A 27,561-nucleotide genomic window follows, 5' to 3' on the forward strand; every position below is an offset into this window, starting at 1 on the left:
AGAGTTATGTCTGGCGTGGGGTGCAATATACCGGTCCTGACAGGGTGCCATGTCGGTTAGTGGCAGAACTGGGGCTGAAATATGCTCTTCTGGAATATTCTGCAATATATCCTACTTGTTAGGGGCAGTGATATGTGGAGCCTGGCGGTGAAGCAAAGATGTTGTTAGATTTCTTTTCTGCCGCCTTATTAGTTGTATAATGTGCAAAGTTTGAAGAGTTTGTGATTTTTGTATTGTCTGGTGAGTTATGGGTATTAAAATGGCCATTAGAGTGCCCATCAGTAGAACCACATAATAGCGCTATTTGTGCTAATGTCACTCGAGGGATTACACATAATGTACTGAAACTTCACCCATACTAAACATACTGAGAATATGGAAATGTCACACACAAGCAAAGCAAAAATGTAGAAGCAATGCCCACCCGTACCAGAGTGTCTTTGGGTGAACAGCCCTTTCTGTAACAGGTCCCAAAGATCGGCCACCTGCAGCTGAGTGACCAGAGGCAGCCTGTTCCGCTGCAGGAGGCTCCGCTGGAGTTCTTCGATTTCCAAGAAATTAGAAACTATCCACTCCCACGAGTCTTTGGAGGTTTGAATGTAGAAACCGAAAGTGTGCCATGGTGTAAACAGAACACGGAAGACAGCGGCGTTCACCGGAAGTCAGCGCCTTCAAGAAAATCCACGAACCAGAATCTTTTTACGACTTGGCCGGAAGTTTATTCGGATACCACGCATTATAAGCAAAAGTGCCGAACAGGGACTGGCTCTTGTTGCTGCAACGCGTCATTTTGCATTTGGCGTTTCTAGAATTTCTATACTAAAATCATGGGTATTTATGAGTCTGTATAAAATGACAGAAAGTGGAGATACAATAAAAACATTCTAGCCAAAACTGACACAACAGCTTTAAACTGTTTAACGACTCTTTACCATGAAAGCCTCGGTCCCAACAGTAGCGTATACATTTTGTCATACTAATACATGAAAGGACATGTAAAAACAGGATAGGATTTAAAATGTTACGGATAAATCAACCTTGCGTTTTGTTTTGTATTGCAGATTTATGTCGCGGGAACTCGACCCGAAGGTGTTCAGGCGCTTTACATGAGCACCAGTTATGTTACACAATTTTAGTTGCACACTGATTGCATGATTGCAGAAACACAAAAGAGCATGTTTGCCTTTCTTGCATGCAGCTCTCACACTTTTGTTACCCCGCACACTGGTATGTGCTGCAGCATATCTCGTGCACCCTTCCATATTGACGAGGGCACAATATTATCAATAGGTACAAACAACAAATAAACTCATTACATTCTTAAGAAACTGCTTGTTTTTTTTTTTACAGTACAAAGTAAAGTGACAATTGCAAGGGAATCTTTTCCTTTGTTGGTATTTGGTAAAGGAAAGTACACGGCATCACCTTCATTTACAACACCCCCTCAAGAAAGCCATTGAAGTCGTTGGATTCCCGCAGTTGTCCGCCCAGCATTGGCTCAAAGGTAACAACTGTCGGGGAGCAGAAACTCTCCCAATGGCTGCGGAAAAGGTAGGCTAAGCAGACAGGTGGCAGGCGTTGTACTTACTTCGCTGTCTCTGTCCCTTGAGGGGCTGCCCGCTGCAGAAGTATTCCAAGCAGTTCAAAGTAATAAACACCCAAGGAACGAGTCGCACTTGCATAGTAACCCTGTGTGCGGATTTCCCTCCAGTGCGCGGTAAGGCGGCGCAGGTCCCCCCTGCCGTGTGCACACACTGCCCCCTCAACAGGTCAGGCTGAGTCCAGTAGGGTTACTGTCCTTTCACCAGCAGGGGCAAGGGAAGGGAGCCCCGGGAGTGCCAGCCAGCACCATGCTGCTCTGACCTCAGGGGGGTCCAGGGCACGGGGTGCGGGACCAGCCCAGTTCTGTGTCCTCGGGTGTGGCGACCATCTGAACGCACTCGGATGAACTGGGGTTTTGCAGCAAAGTAGGACGGGGCGAACACGACCCCACGAAACCCCGCTCGGTCTGTCCCCTGAAACGCCGACTCGAGATAGCCACACAATCCACTTTCCCAGAGACTCGAGGCTAGTAGGAACGAGGGGCGCCCCTCGGGCTGAGGGCAGTCGCAAGGGGGAGGGGGCAACGAGGTGGCTGCAAGTGGCGCTCAGAGGGAGGTATGGACAACACTACCGGTGGTCTCTGCTGTCCAGGAGAGCCTCTTTTAGAGAGTAAAACTTGCAACCAAAGCTCCCTCCGAGAGGGCAATTTGACCAGGGAGTGATAAACTTTACAGATCTGTAAAAAGGTGGGATCCGAGAATGGGGGGGAGGGGGGCAGTCCCCCGGCATCTCTCTGACAGTGCTGGGGGTGAGAAGGAGTTGTGCTTCAAAGCTTCGATCACGCAGTTTTTGTGATGGGGAGGGGGGCATGTTCCACAATGACCCCGTGCTTCACCATGGTAGTGTTGGGGGTCAACCAGGTTGCACCTCTGCCAGTATGGGAGGTGAAGTAAAGCTGACTGAACTAGGTGGCCAGACTTTGAAAGACCTGCCTAAGTGTGACCTTATAAAGAAATACCTGCAAAGTCGCCACCGGCTCCTGGTAGATGCAAGAATTAAAGTAAAAGGTCTTGCTGCCAAACATAAGCCCTACTAGAGCACAAGACCAGGACATCTATACAAAAATGTTAACATAAACTTGCACTTGACAACTACATGTAATTATTGGGGAGGAGATGTGGCTGAATGGTCAGAGGAACCAGGTTCTAATCTCGGCTCAGCATGCTGTGATTCTGGGAAAATCACTTAATAGTCCTGTGCCTAACAAAAATGAATCTGCCCTTGTGTAAATTAATATGGTGCTCATGTAAAACACTCCACATCTCCGAGCTGAGTTCTTGCAATGCAAAAAAAAATGTATCCAGCAAACCTTCAAACAGCTGAATCGCGGAGGAAGGTCTGTGAAATTCCAGGGCCAGGGGATGTGAAATGTACTGATCCCAGTTCCGCTGTGGAACCAAACTACATGCTCTGCAGGAGAAGCCTTAAAAAGTAACTGTCCTGGCATGCGTACAACTGGACTCCAAGTGTACGCGATCATGGTGGGAACGCATCAAATTGGTATCCTTAGTCCCTTCTCCCACCCCACTGGAGTCTTAACTCCTCCTTAACAAGATGTAAGTACAGCACACTGAAGTTACCAGAAAGAGTTTGCGATACTCCGTAACAAAACATAATAAATAAATGTACTGATCCAAGATTGTCCCGCATACAGAGCCTTATGTATTAAACCTTTTAGTGGTTTCAAACGCTCCAATTTGCAAAATCAGAGCGTTTACAGCAGCAAAAGAAAATTATTTGGAATGCACTAAACACATTTTAGGAGTCCATAAAGTTTTATCAACTCCTAAAGTGGGTTTAGAAATGGATGCTGAATCGCAAATTCGAAATCGTGTGTGGTGAACGTCCCTTCAGTGTTAAAAGCCCCAGAAGCAAATGGCAAACGAAACTGCATGTTTCCTGTTGTGAATAGACCATGATAATTTAAAACAATCGGTTTCTCTTATCTGCGGGGTCCAGTTTCGTTTCGCGTAGCGCCACCTTCCCGTCTCCCCCGATTAAGAATGAGGACAGAATCAGCTCGGCTGAATCAAAACAGGCAGGCGCCATACGGCATTCAAATAACTAAAGTTTAACCCCCCAACTAAAACACTGCTTTCCCTTCTACACATGGGGCGCTCACTAATTGTATAAGAGGTCGGATCGGGCAAGCACGTGCAAACTCCTCAACCAATCACTATTGTTTGATGCATTATGATTGGCAGCAGTGCCTCTAATGCTCGAATCCCAAGTCACCTTACACATTAGCAGTAAGAGCTACTCTTAGACCACGCCCAGAAATGTTTAGCCGGGGGATTGGTTGTTTTTTGATCCGGAAGTGCTAAAACTAAGAACGCACAACATCCCTTTGAAAAAAAGAAGCACTCACCCGAGGACGATTTCTGGACGTTTTCTTCCGGCGGGCGGGTGAAATGAGTAAACGACTACCTCGAATGACGGAGAGAAAAGGGGCAGGACTTAAAAAAAGACCCTGATACGCCCGCGAATCGCGTTGTGACGGGGGAAAGAGTGATTGACAACCATCTCTTCCAATGGCTAGCCTCCATTTATGGAGCTAGCCAATGGAAGAAGGGGCAGGTTTAAGTCCCCAATACTGTGCGAACATAAAATCTCGGCCTGCGCCAACACTGCTGCGCAGTGTACGCTAGGTCGAGACCTAAAAAGAGTCATGGGAGGGAAGATGCGGTAAAGAGGAGCGACACAGTCTGAAGGAGGGAGGGAGGGAGGGCGGCAATGTCTAAGGAATTGGAAGCGTCATTTTATTGTCCATGTTTGCTAAATGCCTTTCCACTGTGTTACAGTGGCGATGCACACTTCAAAAAAACGTTATTGGAAACATATGAGGGTATTCAACAGTGATGCATGTGGGTCTGTTTGAGGAGATTCGTTTTTAGTGTATAGTTTATTAAATGCCCCCGTTGTAACTTATTTAACTAAGAAGGGGGGTTATACCCAATGAAATCCACAAGGGACCTGGGTGCTATACGGTGTATAAAAGAAGGGTCCCTGTAGAAGTATATAAATTTGCTTATTTATTACAAAAATTCAAAGTGGTAAAAATACAAAATCACTGTCAATTGATCACAATGAATAAACCATATAATTTGGTACATAGAGTGCCCCAGAAAAAGAAAAGGGAGTGGGATAGCGTGATGCTGTGAAGGAGAAGGACAGTGAGGAAGTAAAGTTGGTGACAACTTATTTTTATCGAAATTAATTCAAAATACAATACATTTTCAAGGCTTCAGATCCCTGAGCCGAAATAGGGGATCATAACATCTCCCCAATGCTTTAAATAATTTCTGTTGACACAGAGGTATTCAAATTAATGCGGGCGTGTCAATTGAAGGAAGATAATGAGGTAGCCGTCGACGTTTCGACCCCACGCTACAATGGTAGGCGTATTAAAAGCCTTACATCGGGGTCTTCATCAGGACAGGATAAACAACAAGGGTGCACTACAGTATCTGCTCAGAGCGAGCAAGGGACAGGACTGTATCCAGATCAGCCCCTTGTGTCCATGAGGTGATATCTATATGCCCGTGAGGGCTAACTCCAAACGTAGTCTTGTCTAATCAAATGGGCCGTCGCTCAAGATCGCTTTAATCTTGCCGATTCTGTGTTTGGCGGGAAATTATGTAGCCATTGGAATGTCTCTATACAGGCCGTGCGGGCGAACAATATCCAAATCCCCGTCTTGTAACGTTTCTAAACAAGGTGGGCCGAGCGGCGGTGCGTCGCTGTGGATCGCATCAGTCTTGCGCATCTTCTCTGTGATTAACACGGAGCTCGGAGTGGACATCATCCCAGCTTACCGACTGCGAGCAAGTGGGCGTGTCGTTGTAACTTAGGTCCTGGACGCAACCTCTCACAGACATTCCATGTGTGAGAAATACAACTACGCAATGTCCTTGTAGTACTGTGAAGCAGACAGGCGAGCGCAACCGCCTGGTCGCATTTACACATGGGAGGAAGCAGTGTATTCGTCAGATTCCGTATTTGCATTTTAAGATTATTCCTATTTTGGTCTGCAGATATGTGCACCTCGCTCAGTTTAGCTGGATGACGTCACATTCAAATCTGTCATAAGTCAAAGACGACCGAGCAGAACTGGAGTAAGGCGCGACTGGTATGCACTACCAGAGTGCTTTCTGCGGCGGAGGAGCGGTCACTACTTCATGCCATGAATATTACACTCTGTGATCTGACGTTTTCAGTTTACTCAGTTAAAAACATGCGTCTCCATCATTACAGGGCTCTTGGTAGCTGCAGGGGATAAATGTGCTTTTTATTGCATAGAACAAGAAATGTTTTCCCGTACTCATCCGAGAGGCTCAAGCCTTGCTGTCCAAATAAAACACTGCCAGATCAAGGATGCCACCAAATGGGGGACGCTGTGGGAGTAGAGGTGGCAGTGAAAGATAGAAAAGCACCGTTTTCACTGTCCACCCAGACCGTTGCACTTAGAGTGTGTGGGACAAACTGAATGGGCAGGTCGGTGCTCACGGCTTAACAGGTGCATCCCTGTAACAGCCACTGCTGTATGTCTCCATCCGAGCCATCACGCGAGGGTCCTTGATTTCGAGGGAAACGGGCTCAAAGGAAAACACTTGTAGGTTCTCATCTGTGGAAACATCTTTTTTATTTGGTTTTGCAGTGCTTCATTGCCTCAAGAGCGTTGTGAGATGGCACCCATGCGCGTAGTTTGTGGTCCTTGTCATCTCTCGTTTGTGTGGAGCAGCAGGAGTCTTCTGCCAGCAGGCCGGGGGGGGGGAGGGGCGTTGCTTTGTTGCGAGGGGCGACAACCTAAAACGCAGCTGTAATTAATGGATTGCATTGTAAAAAGCGTGAGCAGAGCATTGTGCGGGGAGCAATTCGCATCACAAAAGCACTGACCTCATGAACGAAAAGCAAGGGAGGTATCTGTGGTGGAGGGCTGTATGGTTTTATGAGCCGTGACTAAAAGGGGCTGATCAATAGCTATGCTGTATATATAAAGCTTGTACCTTTCCTTCAAACCCTGGCTTGGATGCTTTGGCTGATCCTGTTCCATGTACAATAGACACAGAACAGCCTCTTCCAGAAGGAAAAAAACACAATATGACATGGAAGAAGATAAGAATGCTGGTGATAATAAGGAAGCATAGGGTACTGGAGAGCACAGAGGTAGGGATGTAGGAGAGCTTGGAGGGCAGGCACAGAGGAATCAAAGCACGCATCAAGCAGAGTATGCAGGATGGGCAACAAGAGAGCACAGAAGCAGCCTGGCAGCCAGGAGAACTAGAGGAAGTCCAGCACACTGGATGGCTCAGAAGTAGTAATGGGTACCCGAGAGATTAGTGGAAGGAGAGGAGGGCACAGAGGGGTCGAAACATGTAGCAAAGCCTGGAGCAAACAGGATGCAGGAGGACTTGGTAGAAGCACAGGATTCAGGAGGGTACAGAGGAAGCATGGGCTTTGGGAAAACGCCCAGTAAGCTCAGGCTACTAGAGAGCACAGAGGAAGCAAGAAGTACAGGAGTGCTTAGATGAAGCACAGAATGCTGGCAGGGCTCTGAAGCAACACATGCATCAGGACATGAAGAAATAAAAGTAGCAGGAAGACACAAAGGAAGCCCTGTGTATTTTGCAGCATAAAATGCACAGGATGCAGGAGAGATCATAGATGCAAGGAAAACTATGGTATAGCGGAAATAATCTTTTGGAGGAGGGTACAATGGATGCAAAAGGTCATAGATAAAATGCAGCACACTACAAGACACAGAAGAAAATAAGGATGGATTCAGTCATTGCTGTAGTAATCCCAGCAGAACAGAAGGGTACATGAAGATAGATGAGGCAATGGATAGAGGAAGACCTTTTGAAAGTAAAGACTAGAAGAGGGCACAGTGGAATCAAAAGGTGAAAGGGGACAGCGAGAAAGAAAAGGGCAGATGAAGGTAATGAGAAAGCAAACGATTGAGGGCAATAGTGTAAGCAAAGGACAGAGAAGGGAATCGGAATGGCAGGATTTTAAGTGAGTATAGAGGAATCAAATGATAATGGAATGCATAGTGCAAACAAATGACAGAGAAGGGCATAGTGTAAGCTGAGGAGGGAAACGAGAAAGAAAAAGGAGTAGTTTTGCATATAGAAAACAAAGGATGTATTTTTCCTGGTCACCTGCATGCCAGGGTTAGGGTTCCTATTGGTAGTTCTCCCATTGTTTCCAGTCAACTTGCCACTAGGGCTTCCCCTTCCACTTACAGACCTTTTGGGTTGCCCAGGTAAAGTGCCACTGGTTATGGGTGCTTGCCTCTTAGGACCCAGAAAGGGCCGAGGACACACTGCCACACCTCCCCCAAACGTCCCAGTAAGGATCCACTCATCACTACAAGGCACAGCTATCACTGCCTCTAAGCAACTAGCACTTCATGGTGCGCACTTTGTCTACATCCAGATATTAAGGAAAACGGTCACTGGGTTCTGGGGAATTGACCAAGGACAACCCACCCACAGGGAGAGCTGAACTGAAACTGCAGACACCAAAAATGTCACTTGCTAAGAGGAAATTTATGGTGAGGCACAACGTATGGTGACAATTTCCAGGTCGCATCCCACACTCTGATACGCCCTAGTAAACCTACTGTGCAATTCTGCAGCAGCTGCTTCCTACAAACTTCCTCCACCCAACCTACTGTGCAATTCTGCAGCAGCTGCTTCCTACAAACTTCCTCCACCCTCTTCCATCTAACACAAGAGATGTCCAAACCACACGCCCACCTTTCAGCTTTACTTCATGTTACAAGCAGAGCAGCCTCCTGTTGACCCCTACCTATACCCCTGGCCCCTCCCTTCTTCTACACATGCGTCCTCTCATCTACAAACCTGCTCAGCTATCCTACCGCTGCCTTCAACCATAGCAGCCCACTCTTTGACTCCTACCCATTCTCCCAAAGCAAACCCTCCTCCTGCCCCCGGATTCCGTGACCCACAAGCCTGCTCTTTATCCCTACATATCGACTCATGCTCTCTCTCCTCCTCCTACACCTGGATAATCCAACCCACACATCCACACACCTGTCTTGCTTTAGGTTACAGACAGCGACCTGCACTCTGTCTGCGCTCTCTCCTCCTTCTACAGCTGTTCGGTCCCATATTCTCGATACATCACTACAAGAGGACAAATACCCAGCAGCTAAACTGTCTGCTCTTCAATTCAAGATCTATGAACAAGTACCTCCACAACGTATTTGCCTTACTATCATAGTCAGCAGCAGACCTCACTTTCATCTAAGTAACTTGGCTTGCTGAAAATTCTGCAATCCTGTGCCAGGAACCAATACCACCAGAATACAGTATCATCAATACAGATTGTATCAGAAAGATTGGAGAGGACCTTGCAGTCATCCACAAGTAAGCTTTACAAATATCTCACACCAAGCACTTCATGAGCAAAAGCGAATCCTAGCTAGTAAGATGTCACTCCACTTCATCGTTCACTTGTTTCTTCTTCCTCATATATAAACCACCTATCATCAATTTAACCCCCCCCCCCCCCAAACATTTTTGTACAGTATTAACGCGGGCAAGCCATCATGATCACCTTCCAACAACACCCGCAAATCTATCGCCCTCACTCTTATCCATCGCCCTCCCTCTATGGATCTATCGCCCTCACTCTATAGATCAATCGCCCTCACTCTATCTATCGCCCTCTAGCTATCTATCGCCCTCACTCTATCTTTCCCCCTCCCTCTAGCTATCTATCGCCCTCACTCTATGTATCTATCGCACAACAACAGCATCACTCAGGGGCACCACAGCCTCACTCAGGGGCACCACAACATCACTATGCGCTACCATAGCATCACTGAACGCCACAGCATCACTTGTCGCCACCACCACATCACTCGGCGCCACCACAGCATCAATCTGTGCATCCATTCAACAACTGGTTCAAATATGTTCTCTCAATGTTTCAAGCTTTATTACAAATGTCACAAAAATATGTTAAAATTTCCCTTCTGTTCTTGGATTTTCGTCACAAAAAATACACTGAACATAATCTTCACACAAGTTATTTACAAAAGTTTAAGCTATTGCCATTATAAATTACAATAACTTTTATGTAAGTATTAATTATTTAAAAAAATTAAAAACCATTGTTATTTGTAATATCAATACATCCAAGTCACGTAAATACAACACATATTGCATTACAAATGCTACAGGTGTCACATTTGCAAAAGTTAAAACTATTGGCATTGTAAATGACAAAGCTACTAATTTCGCTATTTTCAAAACCAACACATAAATACAAAATATGTCATTTACAACACCAATAGCTCAAACTTTCCTAATGCGAGACCTATTGCATTGCCAAGCTTGTTCATGTTTCGTTTTCCTTTCATGAGTCTAGGCTAGGTCTTGCTTCACATCCAATCCCAGGCAGGACCGTAGTTTTAACTTTTCTTCTTGTGGACTTTGGGAGGGGGCAGTTTAGGGCACTCCTCCTGCCACATTCTTAGTGGTTGTAGATTGCAATAGGAATTTTCGAACGTTAAGCTTTTGCAAGCCAGCACATCTCTACATGGATTTATTAATAAATGGCAAATTGAGATTTGTCTCGTTTTAGAGATCTGTATAATCCAAGTCTGTCTGAACTGAGTGTGGTGTCTAAAACACAAATCGAATATGCCTGACAACCTGGCTGAGTTATGCTTAAATAATTATTATTAGGGGGATTTGTAGAGTGCAACAGCTATTTGGTGAGTGTCTCGGCCATGGATTATGAACTTTCTGCATTTGACCTTAAATACACAATGACTCCTGTGCTTCCATGATGATACTTTATAAACTGCTTTCATCACTTTAAATTGCCAGAAATGTCAGCCAAGGAGATTGATGCTCAATTTGAAACAAAATTAGCTCAACGTTTGTGTTTTTCCCCAACATTTGTCGTCATGATTTTCTAATACTCGCCTATAATATTTAACCAATGGCACAAAAATATGACAATGACGTTAATCATTAAATATCTTTTACTTTTTCCAGGTTGAAATACCTAATGATGGTACGGATTTACACATGGTATGTCCCTTTCCAGTTTTCTTATTTTCTGTTTGGGTTTTTTAATCCGTATGCCCGTTTATGTAAACAAAAATGTATGGTAGGTCTTCTTGTAGTGTCTATCTTATAATGATGTCTTTCTCACTGAAACTTTCCAGGGAAACTCCTTTCTCATCACGTTGATGTAGATTGTTACTACTTAACAAATGTTTTTTGTCTTAAGCTCATTTCTTTCTGGGGGTGCTGTAGTGCAGAAAGAATGTGCTCTATCCAATCCATGATGCGTGGAGAGATGGGTTCTTCACAGAATCCATCTTAAGCACATAACCTTTTCCCAAAAAATCTTTAATTTCGTAACAAGACTTAATAGTATTGCATTTATCTTCTTTTCCAGCAGAAAATTGTGCATTATAGATTGTCAGAATGCGCATTCCATCTAGCTGTTTTCCCAAAGTTTGTGCTATGTAGGCCACTGGCATATCTCAAATCCAACACTATCACATCAGTCAGAAGCCCAAATTCACTCGCAATGTTTGTCCTCTTCTGAATGTTATTTTCTTACTGAATATTTGCTCCTGCAGATTCGTTCCTTGAACCACTCTCAAGAATGGATCGAAAATTGTTCAACAGCTGTAGCATGTCACTTTGATAGGTGGCGCTGTTCAGTGTGATCCATAGAGTTGGCTGACATCAATGGAAGTGAGGCCAAATATAGTTTGTGCAGCATCTGGAGTGGACAGTGTTATTTTATTTGTTTTGTTTTCCCGCCCCCTCAGATTGTAGTTAGTTTCATACAAACCAATAGATTGTCTCCCTCAAAGTCCTTTGGCTTCAGTCTGTCGGGTGCAGGAAATAGGTGTCCATTGTGGACACTAACAAGGACTGCCTTTGGTGCCTTGGAGTTTCATTCAATGTCTCATCATATGACCTTTGTGCATGGATGCAATTAGAAGGCAACTGGGAGCGTGAGGCTAGGCACACTCTAGTTTCCATCAAGGCAAAATCTTGGACACTTTATAGTTTCAGGCCCCTCTTGGAGGCAGTTCTCTGGAGCACTTCATTGTGGGCACATTCTTCCTTCCTCTTTTTATTATGAAAAAAGAAATGAAGAGGTCCAAGGAGTGATCATGGGAACCGTTACCATCTTTCTGTTGGCATTATTTTCCCAGAACCCCACTAATGTGCATGCCGAAGTTGGCACACATTCTATGACACCTATATCTTTTTGCTGTCTTATTGTTCAAGGCGGCCTCTTCTGCAACAAGACCGGTAATCACGTCCTTGCTCATCTAAAGTTAACTCTGGTGGCTTTTTTGTACCTTGTCATTAGAACAGCACTCAAGGGGTCTGCAGAGTATTGAAGGCAGTCTGGGATTCCTAAAATCTCATCTTTTCTCCCTCCAGGTTTCATTATCTGTAAGGGTAGGATTCTGATCCCTTGGACTTTTACAATATGTCTCCCAAAGATGTAGAGGATGGCAGTTGGACTGACTATTTATTGCCTCCCATACAAACTGAAGCCAGATTCCTAGTAAGTTTACATAAGGCATGTATGTGGTCTAGATTCTTAGTTGGGAGTGGAATTTCCTAGGCGGAGGGGCCTGGTTTCAGTTGACTAGGCCCAATACTCCGGAATGATAATGGAGACTATGGAGATTCTGTACCTGCAGAGCAGCATCAGTCTAGACTATTTGCTGAAATACTATCAGTCAAGCAGACCACTTTAAAACTGGTACTTCAGTTTAATGAAGCACTATTGCCCTATGCTGGAAAAGCCTGGGAAGATCTAGTCTGTCCAAACAGCTTCTTGGGCTGATTACAAGAAGCAGAAGCCAGCTCCCTTAGATCTAATATTCCATCCTGCTCATCCTACTCCTGAAAGCCTTGTGGCTTAGCCTTTGTTTGCCTGGTTTAAGCAGAATTGATTCCCTAAAGCCCCTCCGGATAGGGAATCAAAAAAGCTGGATGCCTTTGTACAGAACGTTTTTGCCTCTGAGAGCCTAACCCCTAAAGCCACCCATGCTAATTACCTATTCACTTACTGCTCTCATTTTGTCTTGAAGGCTTTTCTTGTGGTGTCCATCTTGCCAGAGAATATGACAAAATCCTCATGCTCTCTGATGTAAAATGGCCTGGACAGATAGTAACAATGCTGACTGGACTAAATGCTTTTGTTGCCTTCGCCTGGTCCATGGTTATTGGAGAAGTCCTAAGTATACATGCCTGATGTGCTCCACCAGTTTCTCCGCAATGTCTCGCCTCAACTGATGGCCATTCCGTTGACTGTCAGTGCCTCTTTTAGAAACAGTAGATGACTGTTAAGTACTTAAAGCAGAGCCAGTGCTACTGCCACGGCCTTGGGCTGGTGCATTCAAGGGTATGTAACTGTTAAGAAATTTCACCCAGAACACAGAAAATTTGGGGTTCAGCAGTCTCTGCCTGTAACCAGCCAGCAGTTTATTCACCCCTACAGAAATAAGGGGTCGGGCAGAGGATATCCTAGACTATCTTCTTCTCTATTCACCAACACAATAAAAACTCCCAGAACTTAACCTTTTGAGACGTCAGTCAGCCAGTCTTTCTCTGGGAGTGGGATAGATTGACAGGCAAATGTGTCCTTCAAATAAGATCTGGTTGTAATCCTATAGATGCTGTTGTTAGAATCTCCCCACAACCTTTGTCCTCCATCCTGAAACAATTCATGAAGGAGCTTTACTCTTTCAGAAAGGATACTATATAGTGTTCCCCAGTCTAAAATAGGGCAGGCCTTCATTACCCAGCTGCTTCCTGATGCTGAAGAAAAGGTGGCTGTTCGTATTAAGATCAGGAACTGCTCTATAACCCAGGCAGGATACCCAAGTAACAGAAGTGCTTCACTGTGGTAACACATATATAGTTATCAAAAACGTAGCCTATATTTCAAAATATCCCTGGCCTCCATCTTGCCACAGACGTATGTTGCTATACAGGGTTGATAAGAGCATTATGTGGCAGTCCTCTCAACACTATTTAAATAGTTTGACAATGCGTATGTGCCGGAAGCACACCAAAGGCAAGCCAATGTGGCCTGCGTGGGATCAGGGGAGTAGGAAATTAGAGTATTATGTGGTGTGGTGGTTAGTCCTCACCAAGTAATACTATCACTATACCTCAGAGATGGACCTTGTATTCATACTAATAAATCCTAAGCTCAGACCTGGTAGTGTGGCAAAGAGCAGTCCGGCTTTACTTGAGGAACATGTGTTAAGCATTTGAGATTGCCAACATGGACTATAAGTTATTGAGAGAAATCAGACCCCAATTTATAAAAATAGAGTATATTTTAATCTTAATTTAGACACCAAAATGAACGGAGTAGCCTACATAAAACCAAAGTTATACGTTTTTTAAGCAATAGAAAATCAGTGCAAAATAATACACTTAAAATTTAACTATGCAGTCAATGGGGAAAACCACTAGTGACAATTGGTCACTTGGCAGGTCGAGCTGCAAAGTACCCTCGCAGGGTAAAGGTGATACGGGTCCTCAGACCCGCATCACGACAGACAGTTCAATTTTGCCTGGCCCATGGAGTCCGGATGGTGAGTTTTCCTGGCTGTCCTTGGTGCTGAACAGGAGCCACATGAGATCTGCTTTTATCACTGAAACGGCACTGCGGGGTAAAAGATGCAAAAAGACAACAAAGGTGTGATTGCTGACATTGGTCGATGGTCGGATGAAGTTCCCTCTTGATGCAGTGTCGAGTAAAGGGGAGGTTGCCGGACTGGTGACCAACAAGCCTTAGCAGTGGTAAGTAAAGCAAAAAGTAACCTCAATGCCCGGTGGTCCAAGAACACAGTAGCTGCCTGCAACTTCGTGAAATGAAGGACTACTGTTCCCACAATGGACTAGACCATCTGGATTTGGGCGATCCCTCATAGAGCCCAATGGTCAGCGGTCCTTCTGATCTGGAGCCTTGTTTTACCTGCAGTTTTCAGGGGACTAGTGCCACTAGTCCAGGAGAGTCTGAGGGTGCTTCAGGTTATCACAGAGGTCCCAATGTCTGAGACTCGTTCTAGGCTATCTCTCGGTTCCCCCAATCAGGCAGCTCCAAAAGCATTGCCACAGGTGCAGGGTATCCCTCTATTGCTTTGTGCACGTCTTGTTGTTGCTGGTACAGGTCTCTTCTGTCCTCTTTGATGCAAGTAGTTCAGAACTGAGGTTCTGGTGTCAAGGGTGTCCCTTAAATCCTAGTTTAGGGGTGTGGGAGCCAGTAGCCAACTACTCCCTACAGCTAGTCTGACTCTGAAGTGCCCACGTCTGGGGGTGTGGGTCACCTTTTCTACCCAGAACCCCCCCTATTCTACCACTCCTAAAGATGGTAGAAATCTAATATTTGTGTTCAGACCAGGCTGTTCATCCTGGAGGTGTGGCTAGCCTTCTTGGGGTTTACACCTCCTTGAATAGCTTAATTTCCCGCCTGGCCAGGTACAAATGTGCCAGGGGCAGTGGCAGAGCTGTTTCTTGAATTGAGTGTCATCCCTGATGCATATCAGAGGAGGTGCAGCCTTTGAAGCTCACCACCTTAATGTGCCAACTCATCTGAAAGAGATCGTATTAATCTGTTCCTTACCTTCGAATTACCCCCAGGCGTCAAACTTGATCCAGAATTTTTTTTTCGTAGCAGTACCCCTGTGTGTCGGTTGGTGGCGCATGTCGACTCTGCGTCCGTCGTCGGCATCATGGTCACCGCGATGACATCACGGTGTCTACTTAGACGCCGCCCCTGCTCGCGGATGTCAGTTCTTTCTTTTTCAGCGCCAGCCAGCGCAGATCTGGAGAGAGCGTGTCCCTTGGGCACTTTTTGACTAACCCTTTTTTTTACTTTTGTCGGCATCTTTTTGAGTCTTTGACTCCTGGTGCAGGAGGGATGTCCTGCCGTCTGCCTGGTTTCTAGCCCTGTGACCCCTGTCACAAGTTGATGTCGGTTACCGAACCGCACCTCGTGCGTCTACGGTGCCTGGAGCTCGACCACAACCCGAAGTCGTGCTCCGACTGCCGGGCCCTAAACGCAAAGCCTTTGCGGGAGTGGTCCTGAAAAGCTTTTGGAGGCCTGGCAGTCCACTCTTTGCTGTTTAAGGAGCCGGTTGAGGGGAAGGTCGCGGAGTCACCACCATTTGTCCTCGGGAGTCTTCGCACTCCTCAATCAATCAGGGAATTGTAAGCGCGCTACTCACCCGTGAGGGTCCCTAGGCACTATGGGGGAAGGGGGTACGCAGATCTGTGTGGCTGAAGAGCCAGGTCTAGAGGGTCTTCCTCTAGACCTGGTCTTCCCAGGGAGGGGGTGCATATGATGTCTGCTGGTAGCTCATTCCAGGTCTTGGCTGCAATGTGAGAGAAGGATGTTCCGGCTGCTCTGGCTTTGTGAATGCGTGGGGTTTCGGCCAGTGCAAGGTTGGAAGATGTGAGGTTTCTTTTGGGTATGTGGAAGTTGATTCTGTCGTTGAGGTATTTGGGTCCGATGTGTAGGCTTTTGTAGGCTGGAGTGAGGATTTTGAAAGTGACTCTTTTCTCCACGGGGAGCCACCCTATTGTCTTGAGTTTGCGGAGTAGGGACTTGTTGATGCCGGGGTAGAGTGCGTTTCCATAGTCTAGTCTGCTGGTGATGAGTGCGTGACTGACTGTCTTCCTTGACTCAGGGGAGATCCACTTGAAGGTCATGCGGAGGGTGTTGAAGCAGCTGGAGGTGAAGGCGTTGACCTGTTGGTTCATGGTGGTTGATGAGCCGAGTATGGTGCCGAGGTTCTTGGCGTGGTCTGAGGGGGTAGGTGGACTTCCGAGGGCGGTTGGCCACCAGGTGCTGTCCCATGCAGAAGGAGTGGTACCGAGGACTTCTGTCTTCTCGGCATTGAGCTTCAGGCAGCTGTTGGTCATCCAGACTGCAACGTCTTGCATTCCTTTCTGGAAGTTGAGTTTGGCAGTGGTTGGGTCTTTGGTCAGGGAGAGGATGAGCTGGGTGTCGTCGGCGTAGGATACAATGTTGAGTTAGTGTTGTTGGACGATGGCTGCGAGGGGGGCCATGTAGATGTAGATGTTGAAGAGGGTGAGGCTCAGGGACTCCGCAGGTGTTTTTCGTGGGGTCGGAGAGGGAGGGTGTTAGTCTGATCCTTTGGCTTCTTCCAGTGAGGAATGATCGGATCCAGTAAAGGCATGTTCCTTGTATGCCTGCATCGTGTAGTCTGGCGACTAGTGTGCGGTGCGGTGGGAGACAGTGTCGAAGGCAGCTGATAGGTCAAGTAGGATGCGGGCTGCGGAGTGGCCTTGGTCCAGGAGGGTGCGGATGTCCTCTGTGGTGGCAAGTAGGGCGGTCTCTGTGCTGTGGTTGCTTCGGAATCTGGATTGGGACGGGTTGAGAACGGCGTTCTCTTCAATGAATCATGTCAGTTTTGCAGCGTGAATCTTTCTGGATTCACTATGCTTTGCATTTTCCGCGGTCTTGTGGTTGGGTCCGGATTCGTAGTCTTTTCTTTGTTTCTTTGTGTTTTTTTTGGTGTTTTTTTTGTAGCCCAGGTGGGCGTCGGCATCTCCCCTCCTCGGGTGCATTTCCGTTGACGTCTGCATGCTTCCTGCGGAAGCTCCCACCCTAAGGCGCCATCTTCAGATTCTTTATTCCGCGGTCGGGTCTGGATCGTTCCCGTTTGGGCTCCAGACATTTTTGGAGAAAGACCCTAAAGCCCTGACGCCGTCCAGGGACTCAAAACCCAGTTCGACGTCCAAGTCCTCGGCACCGAAAATCTCGCCGCCGAGCCAGGCGCCGAAGAGAGGGGCCGAACATCACGGCGCGGACAACGCGGCCGAGATGGAGGAGAAAAGAAGGCGACTAGAAGCCGAAATGGAGAACATCTTGCAGCGGAAGAAGGATTTCGACGCCAAGATGAGAGCCTTTATGATTCCCCACAAGACCAAGCCACCCGTGCTGGAACAGGTCGAGGAGGAAGATGAAAACGTCGAGGAACATGAGCCTGGCGTCGAAGTGGTCGACGACCAGGAAGATGACGAGAACCCCTACGAGAGTTACAGCTATGGGGAAGAAGAGGACAGCAGGATGGACGCCGAGTCGGCCACCTCTGACCCACAGGAGGAGGATTACCTGGATGTCGACACCGAAAGCCCGGAAGAGGCGGTCGACACATATCCCTCGAGGCCATCGCCGCCGGACGACATCGGGGCCTACAACTCGGTGACAAGGTCTGCGGCAGCAGCTTTTAAAATCAAGCTCGACGAAGAGAAGCAGAAAGCGGACTTTCTTCTCGAGACATTACTCCCCACGCAAACAAGGAGCCAGTATCTGCCTATGCTCGATAGCGTTCTGGCGCAGGGGATGGAAGCGTTCAGGGAGCCCGCAACATGCAAGGCAGTCACGCCCAGAACGGAAAAGAAGTACAAACATTCCTCAAAAGACCCAGCCTACATTCGAGGCATGGTCTCAGCCGACTACATCATCACGGCCACAGCAAGGAAGAGGGCGAACGTGCCCACTACTTCTGGGCCACCACCGGATAAGGAGAGCAAGCGGATGGACTTAGTGGGCAGAAGGATCGAACGGAATGCCGCGACCCAATGGCGCATGGCTAATTTCAATGCCCTCATAAACAGGCATATGTACCAGATCATGGAAGAGCTGGGACGGCTGGTGAAAGACCTGCCCCAGGAGGCCAGGCAGAAGGCCGAGAAACTGGTGGAAGACGGGAAGAATGCGGCAAATTGTTGCCTCAAGACGGCCTTGGATGGAGCAGACACCTCCAGCAGGCACATGATGATGGGTGTCCCCGCAAGAAGACACGCATGGCTCAGAATCTCGGGCTTCAAACCAGAGGTGCAACACAGCATCTTGAACACTCCGTTCAACGGCGAAACACTGTTCGGAACAACAGTTGACGACAAACTCTGTCAACTAAAGAAGGACAATGAAACTGCAAGATCCATGGGAGCATTGCAGTTCAGAGGCAGCAAAAGGAGCACCCAGTCCCGGAGGCCCGGCGGAAGGGGTGGAAACCAGCCAGGTACATCACACCAGGCTTTCCAACAGACGCACCAGGCGGACTCGCGTGCACAACGGAGTCAGCAGAAGCAGTCCTGGCAGTACCAGTCAAGAGGCCAGTCCTTTCGAGGGAGAGGAAATGGACGAGGACAGCATAAAAGAGGGGGCCAGCAGCCCGCCTCTAAGTGACTTCAAAGAGACCCGTGTGCCCGCCCACTGAAAAGATCCCAGGGGGCAACACGTACAAAGGGGTCAAGACAAACTGGACACCTACCACCACATAACACCAGTGGGTGGAAGATTAAGATTCTACCTCCAGGAATGGAGAGAAATCACATCAGACAAATGGATCCTCAACATCATCCAATTCGGATACTGCATAGAGTTGAAAAGGTGGCCAACAAGCAGGAGACCAAAGAGAAAGTCACTAGCAAACTAACAGCTACAGCGGCTTCAGGAAGAAGCAAAAGAGCTCCTACAAAAGCAGGCCATAGAACGGGTTCCCTTCAAGGAAAGAAACAAGGGAATATACTCGACGTATTTCCTCGTGCCGAAGGTCGACGAGACAATGAGACCCATTCTGGACCTGAGGTTCCTGAACAAATTCATAAGAACACAAAAATTCAAAATGACCTCCCTGCAGGAGGTGCTACCGCAGTTGCAGATCGGAGACTTCATGGTCACGATAGACCTCAAGGACGCCTACCTGCACATCCCAATGAACATAAAGCACAAGCATATGCTCAGGTTTACGATAGGAGAAAGCCATTACCAGCTCACAACACTAGCCTTCGGGCTAAAATCAGCACTGAGGGTCTTCACGAAGTGCCTCGCGGCAGTCGCAGCGCACCTACGAAGGCAGGGAATACACGTATACCCTTACCTGGACGACTGGTTAGTGAAAGCAAACTTGTACCAGAAATGCAAGCGACACGCACATAGTGTCGAGCACGCTAATAAACCTGGGGTTCTCCATCCATTGGAAGAAATCGTCAATGGAGCCGGAGCAAGTAAAGATCTTCCTGGGGGCACAGATCAACACCTTACAGGGCAGGGTGTTCCCCAGCGACAGGAGAGCAAGGGCCCTGGTGAGGGAAACTCTCCTCTACCGGAGGGGACATCTTGGACAGTGAAGACTGCGAGCAAAATCTTGGGGATGATGGCATCATGCATCCACCTGGTACCAAATGTACGACTTCACATGAGACCCATCCAAGAATGGCTCCAGGAACAATGGCCACAGGCTTCAGGCAGTTGAGAGAATCTAGTGGTTGTGACGCACGCAGTGCAGAAGGAGATGGCATGGTGGACCATGGAGAACATGACCAGGGGAAAGCCTCTAACACCCCCAACACCAACAGTGACCATCACCACAGACGCATCCCTGAAGGGGTGGGGCGCTCACATGGAGGAACTCAAAGTGAGTGGTCTGTGGACACCAACAGAGGCGACAAAGCACATCAATTACCTAGAATTGAAGACAATCTTCCTTGCACTGAAAGCCTTCCTAACAAGACTGTACAAGCACAAGGTGTTGCTACAGACAGACAACACCACAGCGATGTTCTACATCAACAAGCAGGGTGGAACACAGTCAACCACGCTTTCAACACTGGCACAGGAGATATGGAGATGCGCCATTCCCCTCAGGATAGACCTGCTAGCCATACACCTACCAGGGAAGGAGAACATTCAAGCAGACTGGCTCAGCAGACAGACATCGGCATCCCACGAGTGGGAGCTCAATGCTCAGGAGACGAGGTGGTTGTTCAACAGGTGGGGAACGCCATCAGTGGACCTGTTTGCAACACGCCAGAATGCAAAATGCCGAAGCTTCGCATCCAGACAACCCGAAGAGGGGTCCCTTGGGAAGGCCCTATGGATAGATTGGTCCGGGACATTTGCTTACGCTTTTCTCAATACCACTGATACACAGAGTACTGAGCAAGTGCAGAACGAGCAACATGACCCTGATACTGGTTGTGCCACAGTGGGCCAGACAGACATGGTACTCGCAGATCATGGAGATGACCCAGAGTGCACCCCACAGATTCGGCAGGAGGAAAGACCTGCTCTCCATGCACTACGGAGACGTACTGCACCCAGAGCCAGAGAGCCTGAGCCTAGTGGCATGGCTCCTGAGGACAAAGAGTTCGCACACTTGAGACTGCCAGAGAGCACCCTCAGGGTCCTTTGGGAGGCACGAAGGCCCAGCACACGGAGGTGCTATGGGGCAAAGTGGAAAAGATTCACGATGTGGTGCAGGAAAGAAAGACTTCACAATAAAATGAAGAAGGACTCCACAGTGCTAAAATACCTCACGCACTTACTGGAGAAGAACCTCAGCTCGTCCTCCTTGAGAGACCACTTGGCAGCGATAATCGCCTACACAAGGGGTGAGATGGGCAGGAGTTTCTTCACATCGCAGGTTGTGAAGAGGTTCCTGGAAGGAGCGAAGAGGATCGCACCACCCAAGCGTGTGCCGCCACCGGCATGGAACTTGAACATAGTCCTAACGGAACTCATGAAGGAGCCCTTTGAACCACTCCACAAGGCCTCACTAGAAATGCTAACCATGAAGACCGCTTTCTTGGTTGCCATAACGTCCTTACGCAGAGTAAGCGAGCTCCAAGCGCTAACGCTACAGGAGCCCTACATACAAATACACAATGACAGGGTTGTGATGAGGACCGACCCACACTTCATGCCGAAGGTGGTGTCAAAATTCCACATGAACCAGTCCATACAGATGCCGAGTTTTTTCCAAAAACCAACTACTAGTGCAGAACGAGCTCTGCACACCCTAGACGCCAGAAGGGCGGTCATGCACTACATTGAGAGGACAAAGGGTCACAAGAAGACAAAACAGTTCTTTGTGTCATTTGCCAACAGTTTCATGGGAAAGGCAGTAACCAAAAACACTATTGCACGATGGATCGCACAAACAATTCAACTCTGCCACAAAAGGGCAGGGCAAGAACTAGCAGAGGGGCCACGTGCCCACTCCACTAGGAAAAAAGGGGCTACAATAGCCTTCCTGGCTAACACGCCCATACAAGACATATGCCTGGCGGCAACATGGCTTCGGTGCACACATTCACGAAGCACTACTGCGTGGATGTGCAGATGAACAAAGAAGCACAAGTCTGACAAAGGGTGCTCCAGCACATATTCAAAAACCAAAGCTCATCTTCCACCCAGCCGCCACAGAAATGAGAAACCGCTACAAAATCTATGCACAGCATAGTGAATCCAGAGAGATTCACGCTGCAAAACGAATAGTTTCTTACCTGTCGGTGTAGTTTTGCAGCTTGAAGATCTTTCTGGATTCACTAGCGAACCCACCCACCTCCGCCAGAAAGATGAGGCTGGAGAGGGAAGAGGTGGTCAAAAAAAAAATAGAAAAGTAGAAAGGACTTTATGCACAAAGCGGTTAAAAAAGTTTCATCTACATAGAACGTTGCCATCACTTCGGAGACGAAAGAAACACGGAAAAAAGAATCTGAAGATGGCGCCCTAGGGTGGGAGCTTCCGCAGGAAGCATGCCGACGTCACCGGAAATGCACCCGAGGAGGGGTGACGCCGACGCCCACCTGGGCTACAAAAAAAAAAAAAACAAAGAAAAGACTACGAATTCGGACCCAACCACAAGACCGCGGAATATGCACAGCATAGTGAATCCAGAAAGATCTTCAAGCTGCAAAACTACACCGACAGGTAAGAAACTATTTGTTTCCTGTTGACTGTTTTCTCTGCAACTTTCGTTGTGAAGGGGAGGAGCAAGATGGGCTGATGGTTCTTGAGGTTGGTGGGGTCAGCTGTGGGCTTCTTGAGCAGGTGTCTGACTTCTCCGTGCTTCCAGTTGTCTGGGAAGGTGCCTGTTTTGAAGGTGGTGTTGATGGTGCCTTGTAGTTCTGGTGCAATGGCGGCCGCGGCTCTGTGGTAGATGTGAGGGGGCAGGGGTCGGTGGGGGCCCCTGAGTGGATGCTTTTCATGGTCGAGGCGATGTCTTCGGCCGTGATCGGTGTCCAGTTGGAGATGGTGGGCTGGCTGGTGTTACGGGGGGGCGGGGCGCTCTCTGTGGCGCCTGGTGGATGGTCGATGAAGTTGTCATAATGGTTTTTGATCTTGAGGTGGAAATAGGTTCCAAGCTTGTCTCAGAGGTCTTGGGATGGGGTAATGTCTGTGGCTTCGCTGCATGGGTTGGTGATTTCTTGAATGACACTGAAAAGTTTCTTGGAGTTGGCCAGGATTTTGTTGTGGATGAAGATCCTCTTGATGGCTCTGATCTAGTTATGGTAGTCAGTCATGGTGTCCTTGTAGTTGGTGTGGTTTTTGGTTGTCCTTGTGTTTCTCCAGGTATCTACAGGTGCGTCTGGCTTCTTGGAGAGCAGTGGTGAACTAGGCGGCTTTCCTGGGGCGTTTTCTGTTGGGGTTGCGTAGCGGGCGAACTCGTCTGCACAGTTGGAGATCCAGGTGTGGAGTTCTCTGGCTGCGTCGTGTGCCCAGGTGTGGTTGTCTCGGGTGAGGGTGGAGTTAAGTTGCTCGTCGGTAACCTTGCTCCAGTTCCTTCGTGGTGGGCGTTGGGCTGGTTTGGGTGCCTTTGTTTGTTGATGCCGAAGTGTATGCAGTGGTGGTTGGTCCATGGCGGCTGCGTTGTGTGGCTGAACTGGACGCGGTTTCCTGCTGCGCAGATGGGGTCGAGGGTGTGTCCTGCTCTGTGGGTTGGTGTGTTGACAAGTTATTTCAGTACGATGCTGGCGAGGTTGTCACGAAGGATAGTGGAGTCGGGGACGCGGGGGTTGTCAAGGTGGAAGTTCAGGTCTCCAATGAGTATGTAGTTTGTTGAGGCAATGGCGTGAGGTGCAATGAAGTCGGTAATGGTAGTGGCGAAGGGTGTTCGGGGGCCAGGGGCTTTGTAGATGAGGGTTTCTCGGAGTGTGGCTTTTGGGGTGGTCTGGATCTGGAAGTTCAGGTTTTTGGCGGAGGGGAAGGTTTCGCTGGGTGGTTGGGGCGGTCTTTACTCTGGATCTTGTATCCGTCTGGGATGGCGGTGCTGATATCGGGGGCGGAGGATGCAATGGTCTAGGTCTCTGTGTCAGGCGCGAGAGAGTCGAGTAGGTTCCAGATTTTCATGGCGTGTTTGTATATTCAGCTGGTAGAGAACAGCTTTATTAGGTATATGCTGGCTATCCCGAAAAAGTGCGCCAACCTACGGTTGCCATATTGAGCTGGGTATGGACTACATCACGGATAACATCAAAATCCAGCCCATCCTCCTATGGCACCGAGTTTGGATCGCAGAGCAGTGCAATCTGACCCACGTACTCATTGTGGACTGTCTAGGTCTGGTTAATTGGAGAAAACTCCCTTGGTTGGCTTATGTGAACAACTTTTTAAAGGATATAAATATGTCTTTGTATTTCTCTGAGCCTTCATCCCTGTTAAGCATTTCAAGGAAAGATCTAAAAATGCTATGTTTATCACATTTAAGGGAACTGCGTTTATCTCAGGAAATCACCACATTTAAGGGAACTGCGTTTATCTCAGGAAATCACTAAGTCTACCAACATCCAGATCATAAGCGTCCAAACTACAAAAGGCATTCAACCCTATCTGAAACATCGTTTCAACGCATACGAAAAATACCTGTTAACTAGGTTTCGTTTTAATGTATTCTTTCGTATTGTTTCCTTCCTGAAAAAACAAGATTGGTCAAAATCTATTACCAAGTGCCCATGTGACGAAACTTCGGAACAATCAACAATCCATGTTACGTTATTTTGCAGATTTTATGTGTTGCCTCGTAAGCGTTGGATTATCCCATTATTGTCATCTATGGGTTTGAGATCGTGGTGTCCAGCCTTTCTTGCTTTGCAATACTTAGATGCTGAATTTGTTGCCAAATCCGTAGCATGTTTTCTTAAAGCATGTATAAAACATCGGTGTAATTTTGACTAAACCCTTCTTTGAATGCACTTGCACTTTATCATCAGTTTGTCTAAGATCCCGCCCGATTTCGATTTTTAAAATGTATTCTTTTATAATGTCAATCATGTATTGTGGTATAACTTTTACTGCGATATTGTTTTTCTTTTAAACTGTTTGTTGTTAATGTACTTTTTATGGTTCCTAAAAAAATTATGGAAACCGAATAAAAGATATGATGATGTATATGGAGCGTAGTTCGAGGAGGATGCATTTTAGGGTGTCACCGGTGCTGGCGTCTGCGGTGTTGAAGGCTGGTGTGGGGGTGAGGGTCTGGCGGCAGTGGAGGCAGGGAAACTGGCCGTGGGTCGTGTTCGACGAGGACTGTTTGCATTCTCCAAGTCTTCCAGGGTTGAGTGTGAGGAGGGTGGTGGTGTTGTAGCGATGGGTAGTTGGAGGTCCAGGGTTCCTGGCGCTGGCCGCAGTCAAGTCGCCGATGGGCTTGCCTTTTGCGTGCCTGCTGCGCACAACTGTTGCGCAGCAGACTGGCGCAGATGGGCTTGCCTTCAGTGCGCCAGCAGCGCTACCGCGCAGCAGCCGCCATTAAGTAGGGGAGGTGGGAGGGAGGAGAGGCTGGGAGGCGGGAGCAGGGCAATTCCGGGGGTATTCTGAGGGGAAATTCCGGGGGGAGGGGCAACAGCAGCGAAAGGAACAGGCAGGCACGAAAAAATAAAAACAGTGGTTGAATTAGAGCAAGGCACAGATGGGCACAATAACAGTGGCCCAAAAGGGAAAAAATTGAGAAAAGAAACGGCCGAGAAAGGTTACGGTGGCTGCAGGCAGTCTGGTCCCAGTTGGAGCGGGCAGCAGGAGCGGGCAGCAGCCTTGAACCTCCCAAGGAGGTCGGGTCTGGAGGCAAGAGATGGCACAGCGGAGCTGCGGGGAGAGAGTGGACCTAGACCGAGGGTCTAAGTCGACGCACAAGAAGAAGGCGAAGAAGCATTGTCCTCTTCGCCTTCTCCCAGTCTGTCTCGACGTGGAACCCGGAGACTCCTAGGCTCCTTCTTAGGAGCTTGCTTGGACGGCTCCATGCTTCCCCCCCTTTTCCCAGAGCCGGAGTGTCCCCTGCCTAGCTTATTGCATTTTATTAAGCGCTGCATAGCATCTTTGGGCAGCCCGTCTCCGCAGTTGCGTCTTTGGACCCCGCGGACTCTGCTGGCGGCCCTGGGCCTTTGCTTCCAGCGCCTCTGGCCTTGGTGCTGCAGGGTACCAAAGGATTCAGGCCTATGTCCGGATCGGCGCAGGTCAACCTCGCAGTACCTTACCCGACGTTGGTATTGGTGCCAGAGGGTACTTTGTACTGCTGTTCAATCCTGGCGTTCCCTACCGCCCTGAGTGGCAGCTAGAGGAGGGTGAGGAGGACTTGGAGGGGTCGTTGGCCCTCTAGCAGATCAACTTAAGGAGCCGGACTGGTGGGAGTAGTTGGGTGATGGCAGTGGTCTAGATACCTCCCCAGACCTTTGTATGCTTTCTCCTCCTACCGTGGCTACGGAAGAGGGAGCATCCTACACTGTGGTGTTGGGTAGGGTGGCTAAGGCCTTGGGCCTCAAGCTTCCTATGGTGGCTGTCAAGACTAACCTCCTGACTGAGGTGCTTCAGCCGGCTGCCGACTGTCCGGAGCTCCTGCTGCCTTTTAATGAGACTCTCACTGACATCCTTCTGGGCACTTGGTCCAAGCCCAGCACAGGGGCTCATGTGGACAGGATGATTGCCCGATGCCACTGCCCCGCCCTGGGCAACCAAATGTTCCTCTCCCAACACCCCTGAGAGCTTGGTGGTCCAAGCCTCCTACACTAAAGGCGCATTCCCTACTACTCCCCCAGATAGGGAATCCAAGAAGCTGCACCATCTTGGGGAAAAGATATTTTCTTCTGCTAGCTTAGGACAGCGGTCAGTGAACACCACATGTCTCCTGGGCTGTTATACCATTGTGAAAGTGCTGCCACAGTGCCCAGAGGAGCCCCAGGCCGTGCTCACCCACACTGTTGCTGAGGGTCGAGTCGCAGCTAAGGTCACCATCCAGTGGGGGCTGGATACCGCCGACTCGCTGGGTAGGACAGTTTCCACGTCGGTAGCCCTGAGGCGCTAAGCCTGGCTGGGAACTTCTGGCTTCTCTGGTGATTTCTAATCCACACTTTGGGACATGCCCTTTGATGGCAGTCGCCTGTTTGGACTTTAGGGTCACAGCTATATCCTTGGATTTCGCCAAAACTTCTCGCGCCATTCAGTCTGCCTTTCGTCCCTTTTGTGGCTCCGGAAGGGGTTCCCCACCACATTCCACCTAGAGCCATGCAAGCTGCCCAGCCTATGCGGGCCGGGGACATGCGACCCAGCATCGCGGGCCAGTCCACCAGTGCAACCCACCGCCCCCCAATTCCCCCCCGACCCCTGCCTCAGCCTCCAAACCTTCCTTGCCTTTTCTGGGCCTCCAGTTCCCAGTGGCGTCAGTATCTGCTGGCACAATATCACCCTCCCTCCATGCCACCAACACTCCATCGCATGTCTGAGGATCACTTGGCCCATCTCCGCCAGGAAGTCACGGCCATCGTGGCCAAGGGAGCTGTCGAATGAGTCCCTGTGCCAGAAGTAGGTTGTGGTTGTTACTCCAACTACTTCCTCTTACCATAGAAGACAAAGGCCTGCGTCCTATCTTAGGGACGTCACCAGTTTCCTCCAGAAGGAGAAGTTCAAAACAGTGATTGACCTTGGCTCAGTATCTACCCTGGAGACTGGATGGTGGCGTTGGACTTGCACGACGCTTATTTTCACATCCCAGTCTTGCCTTGCCACTGGCGTTACGTACGACTCTCAGTAGGCCACAAGCATTTTCAGTTTACCGTGCTCCCCTTTGGCCATACCAGTGCCCCTCAGGTGTTCATGAAAGTGATTGGCGGCGGTTGC

At 48.5% G+C, this 27,561-nt stretch overlaps 1 protein-coding gene across 1 annotated transcript in view; it reads left to right on the plus strand.

Annotated features, from left to right (window-relative positions):
- Positions 1 to 27,561, plus strand: part of PELI2 (pellino E3 ubiquitin protein ligase family member 2) — a 245,404-nt gene that overhangs the window by 170,554 nt on the left and 47,289 nt on the right. Inside the window, exon 6 of the mRNA XM_086937969.1 lies at positions 10,638 to 10,673. Coding sequence (XP_086794095.1) covers positions 10,638 to 10,673 — 36 coding nt within the window. The remainder of the gene's footprint in view (positions 1 to 10,637; positions 10,674 to 27,561) is intronic.

Source organism: Lissotriton vulgaris, chromosome 9 (genome assembly GCF_964263255.1).
Source record: "Lissotriton vulgaris chromosome 9, aLisVul1.2, whole genome shotgun sequence".
In the NCBI taxonomy this organism is placed as follows: domain Eukaryota; kingdom Metazoa; phylum Chordata; class Amphibia; order Caudata; family Salamandridae; genus Lissotriton; species Lissotriton vulgaris.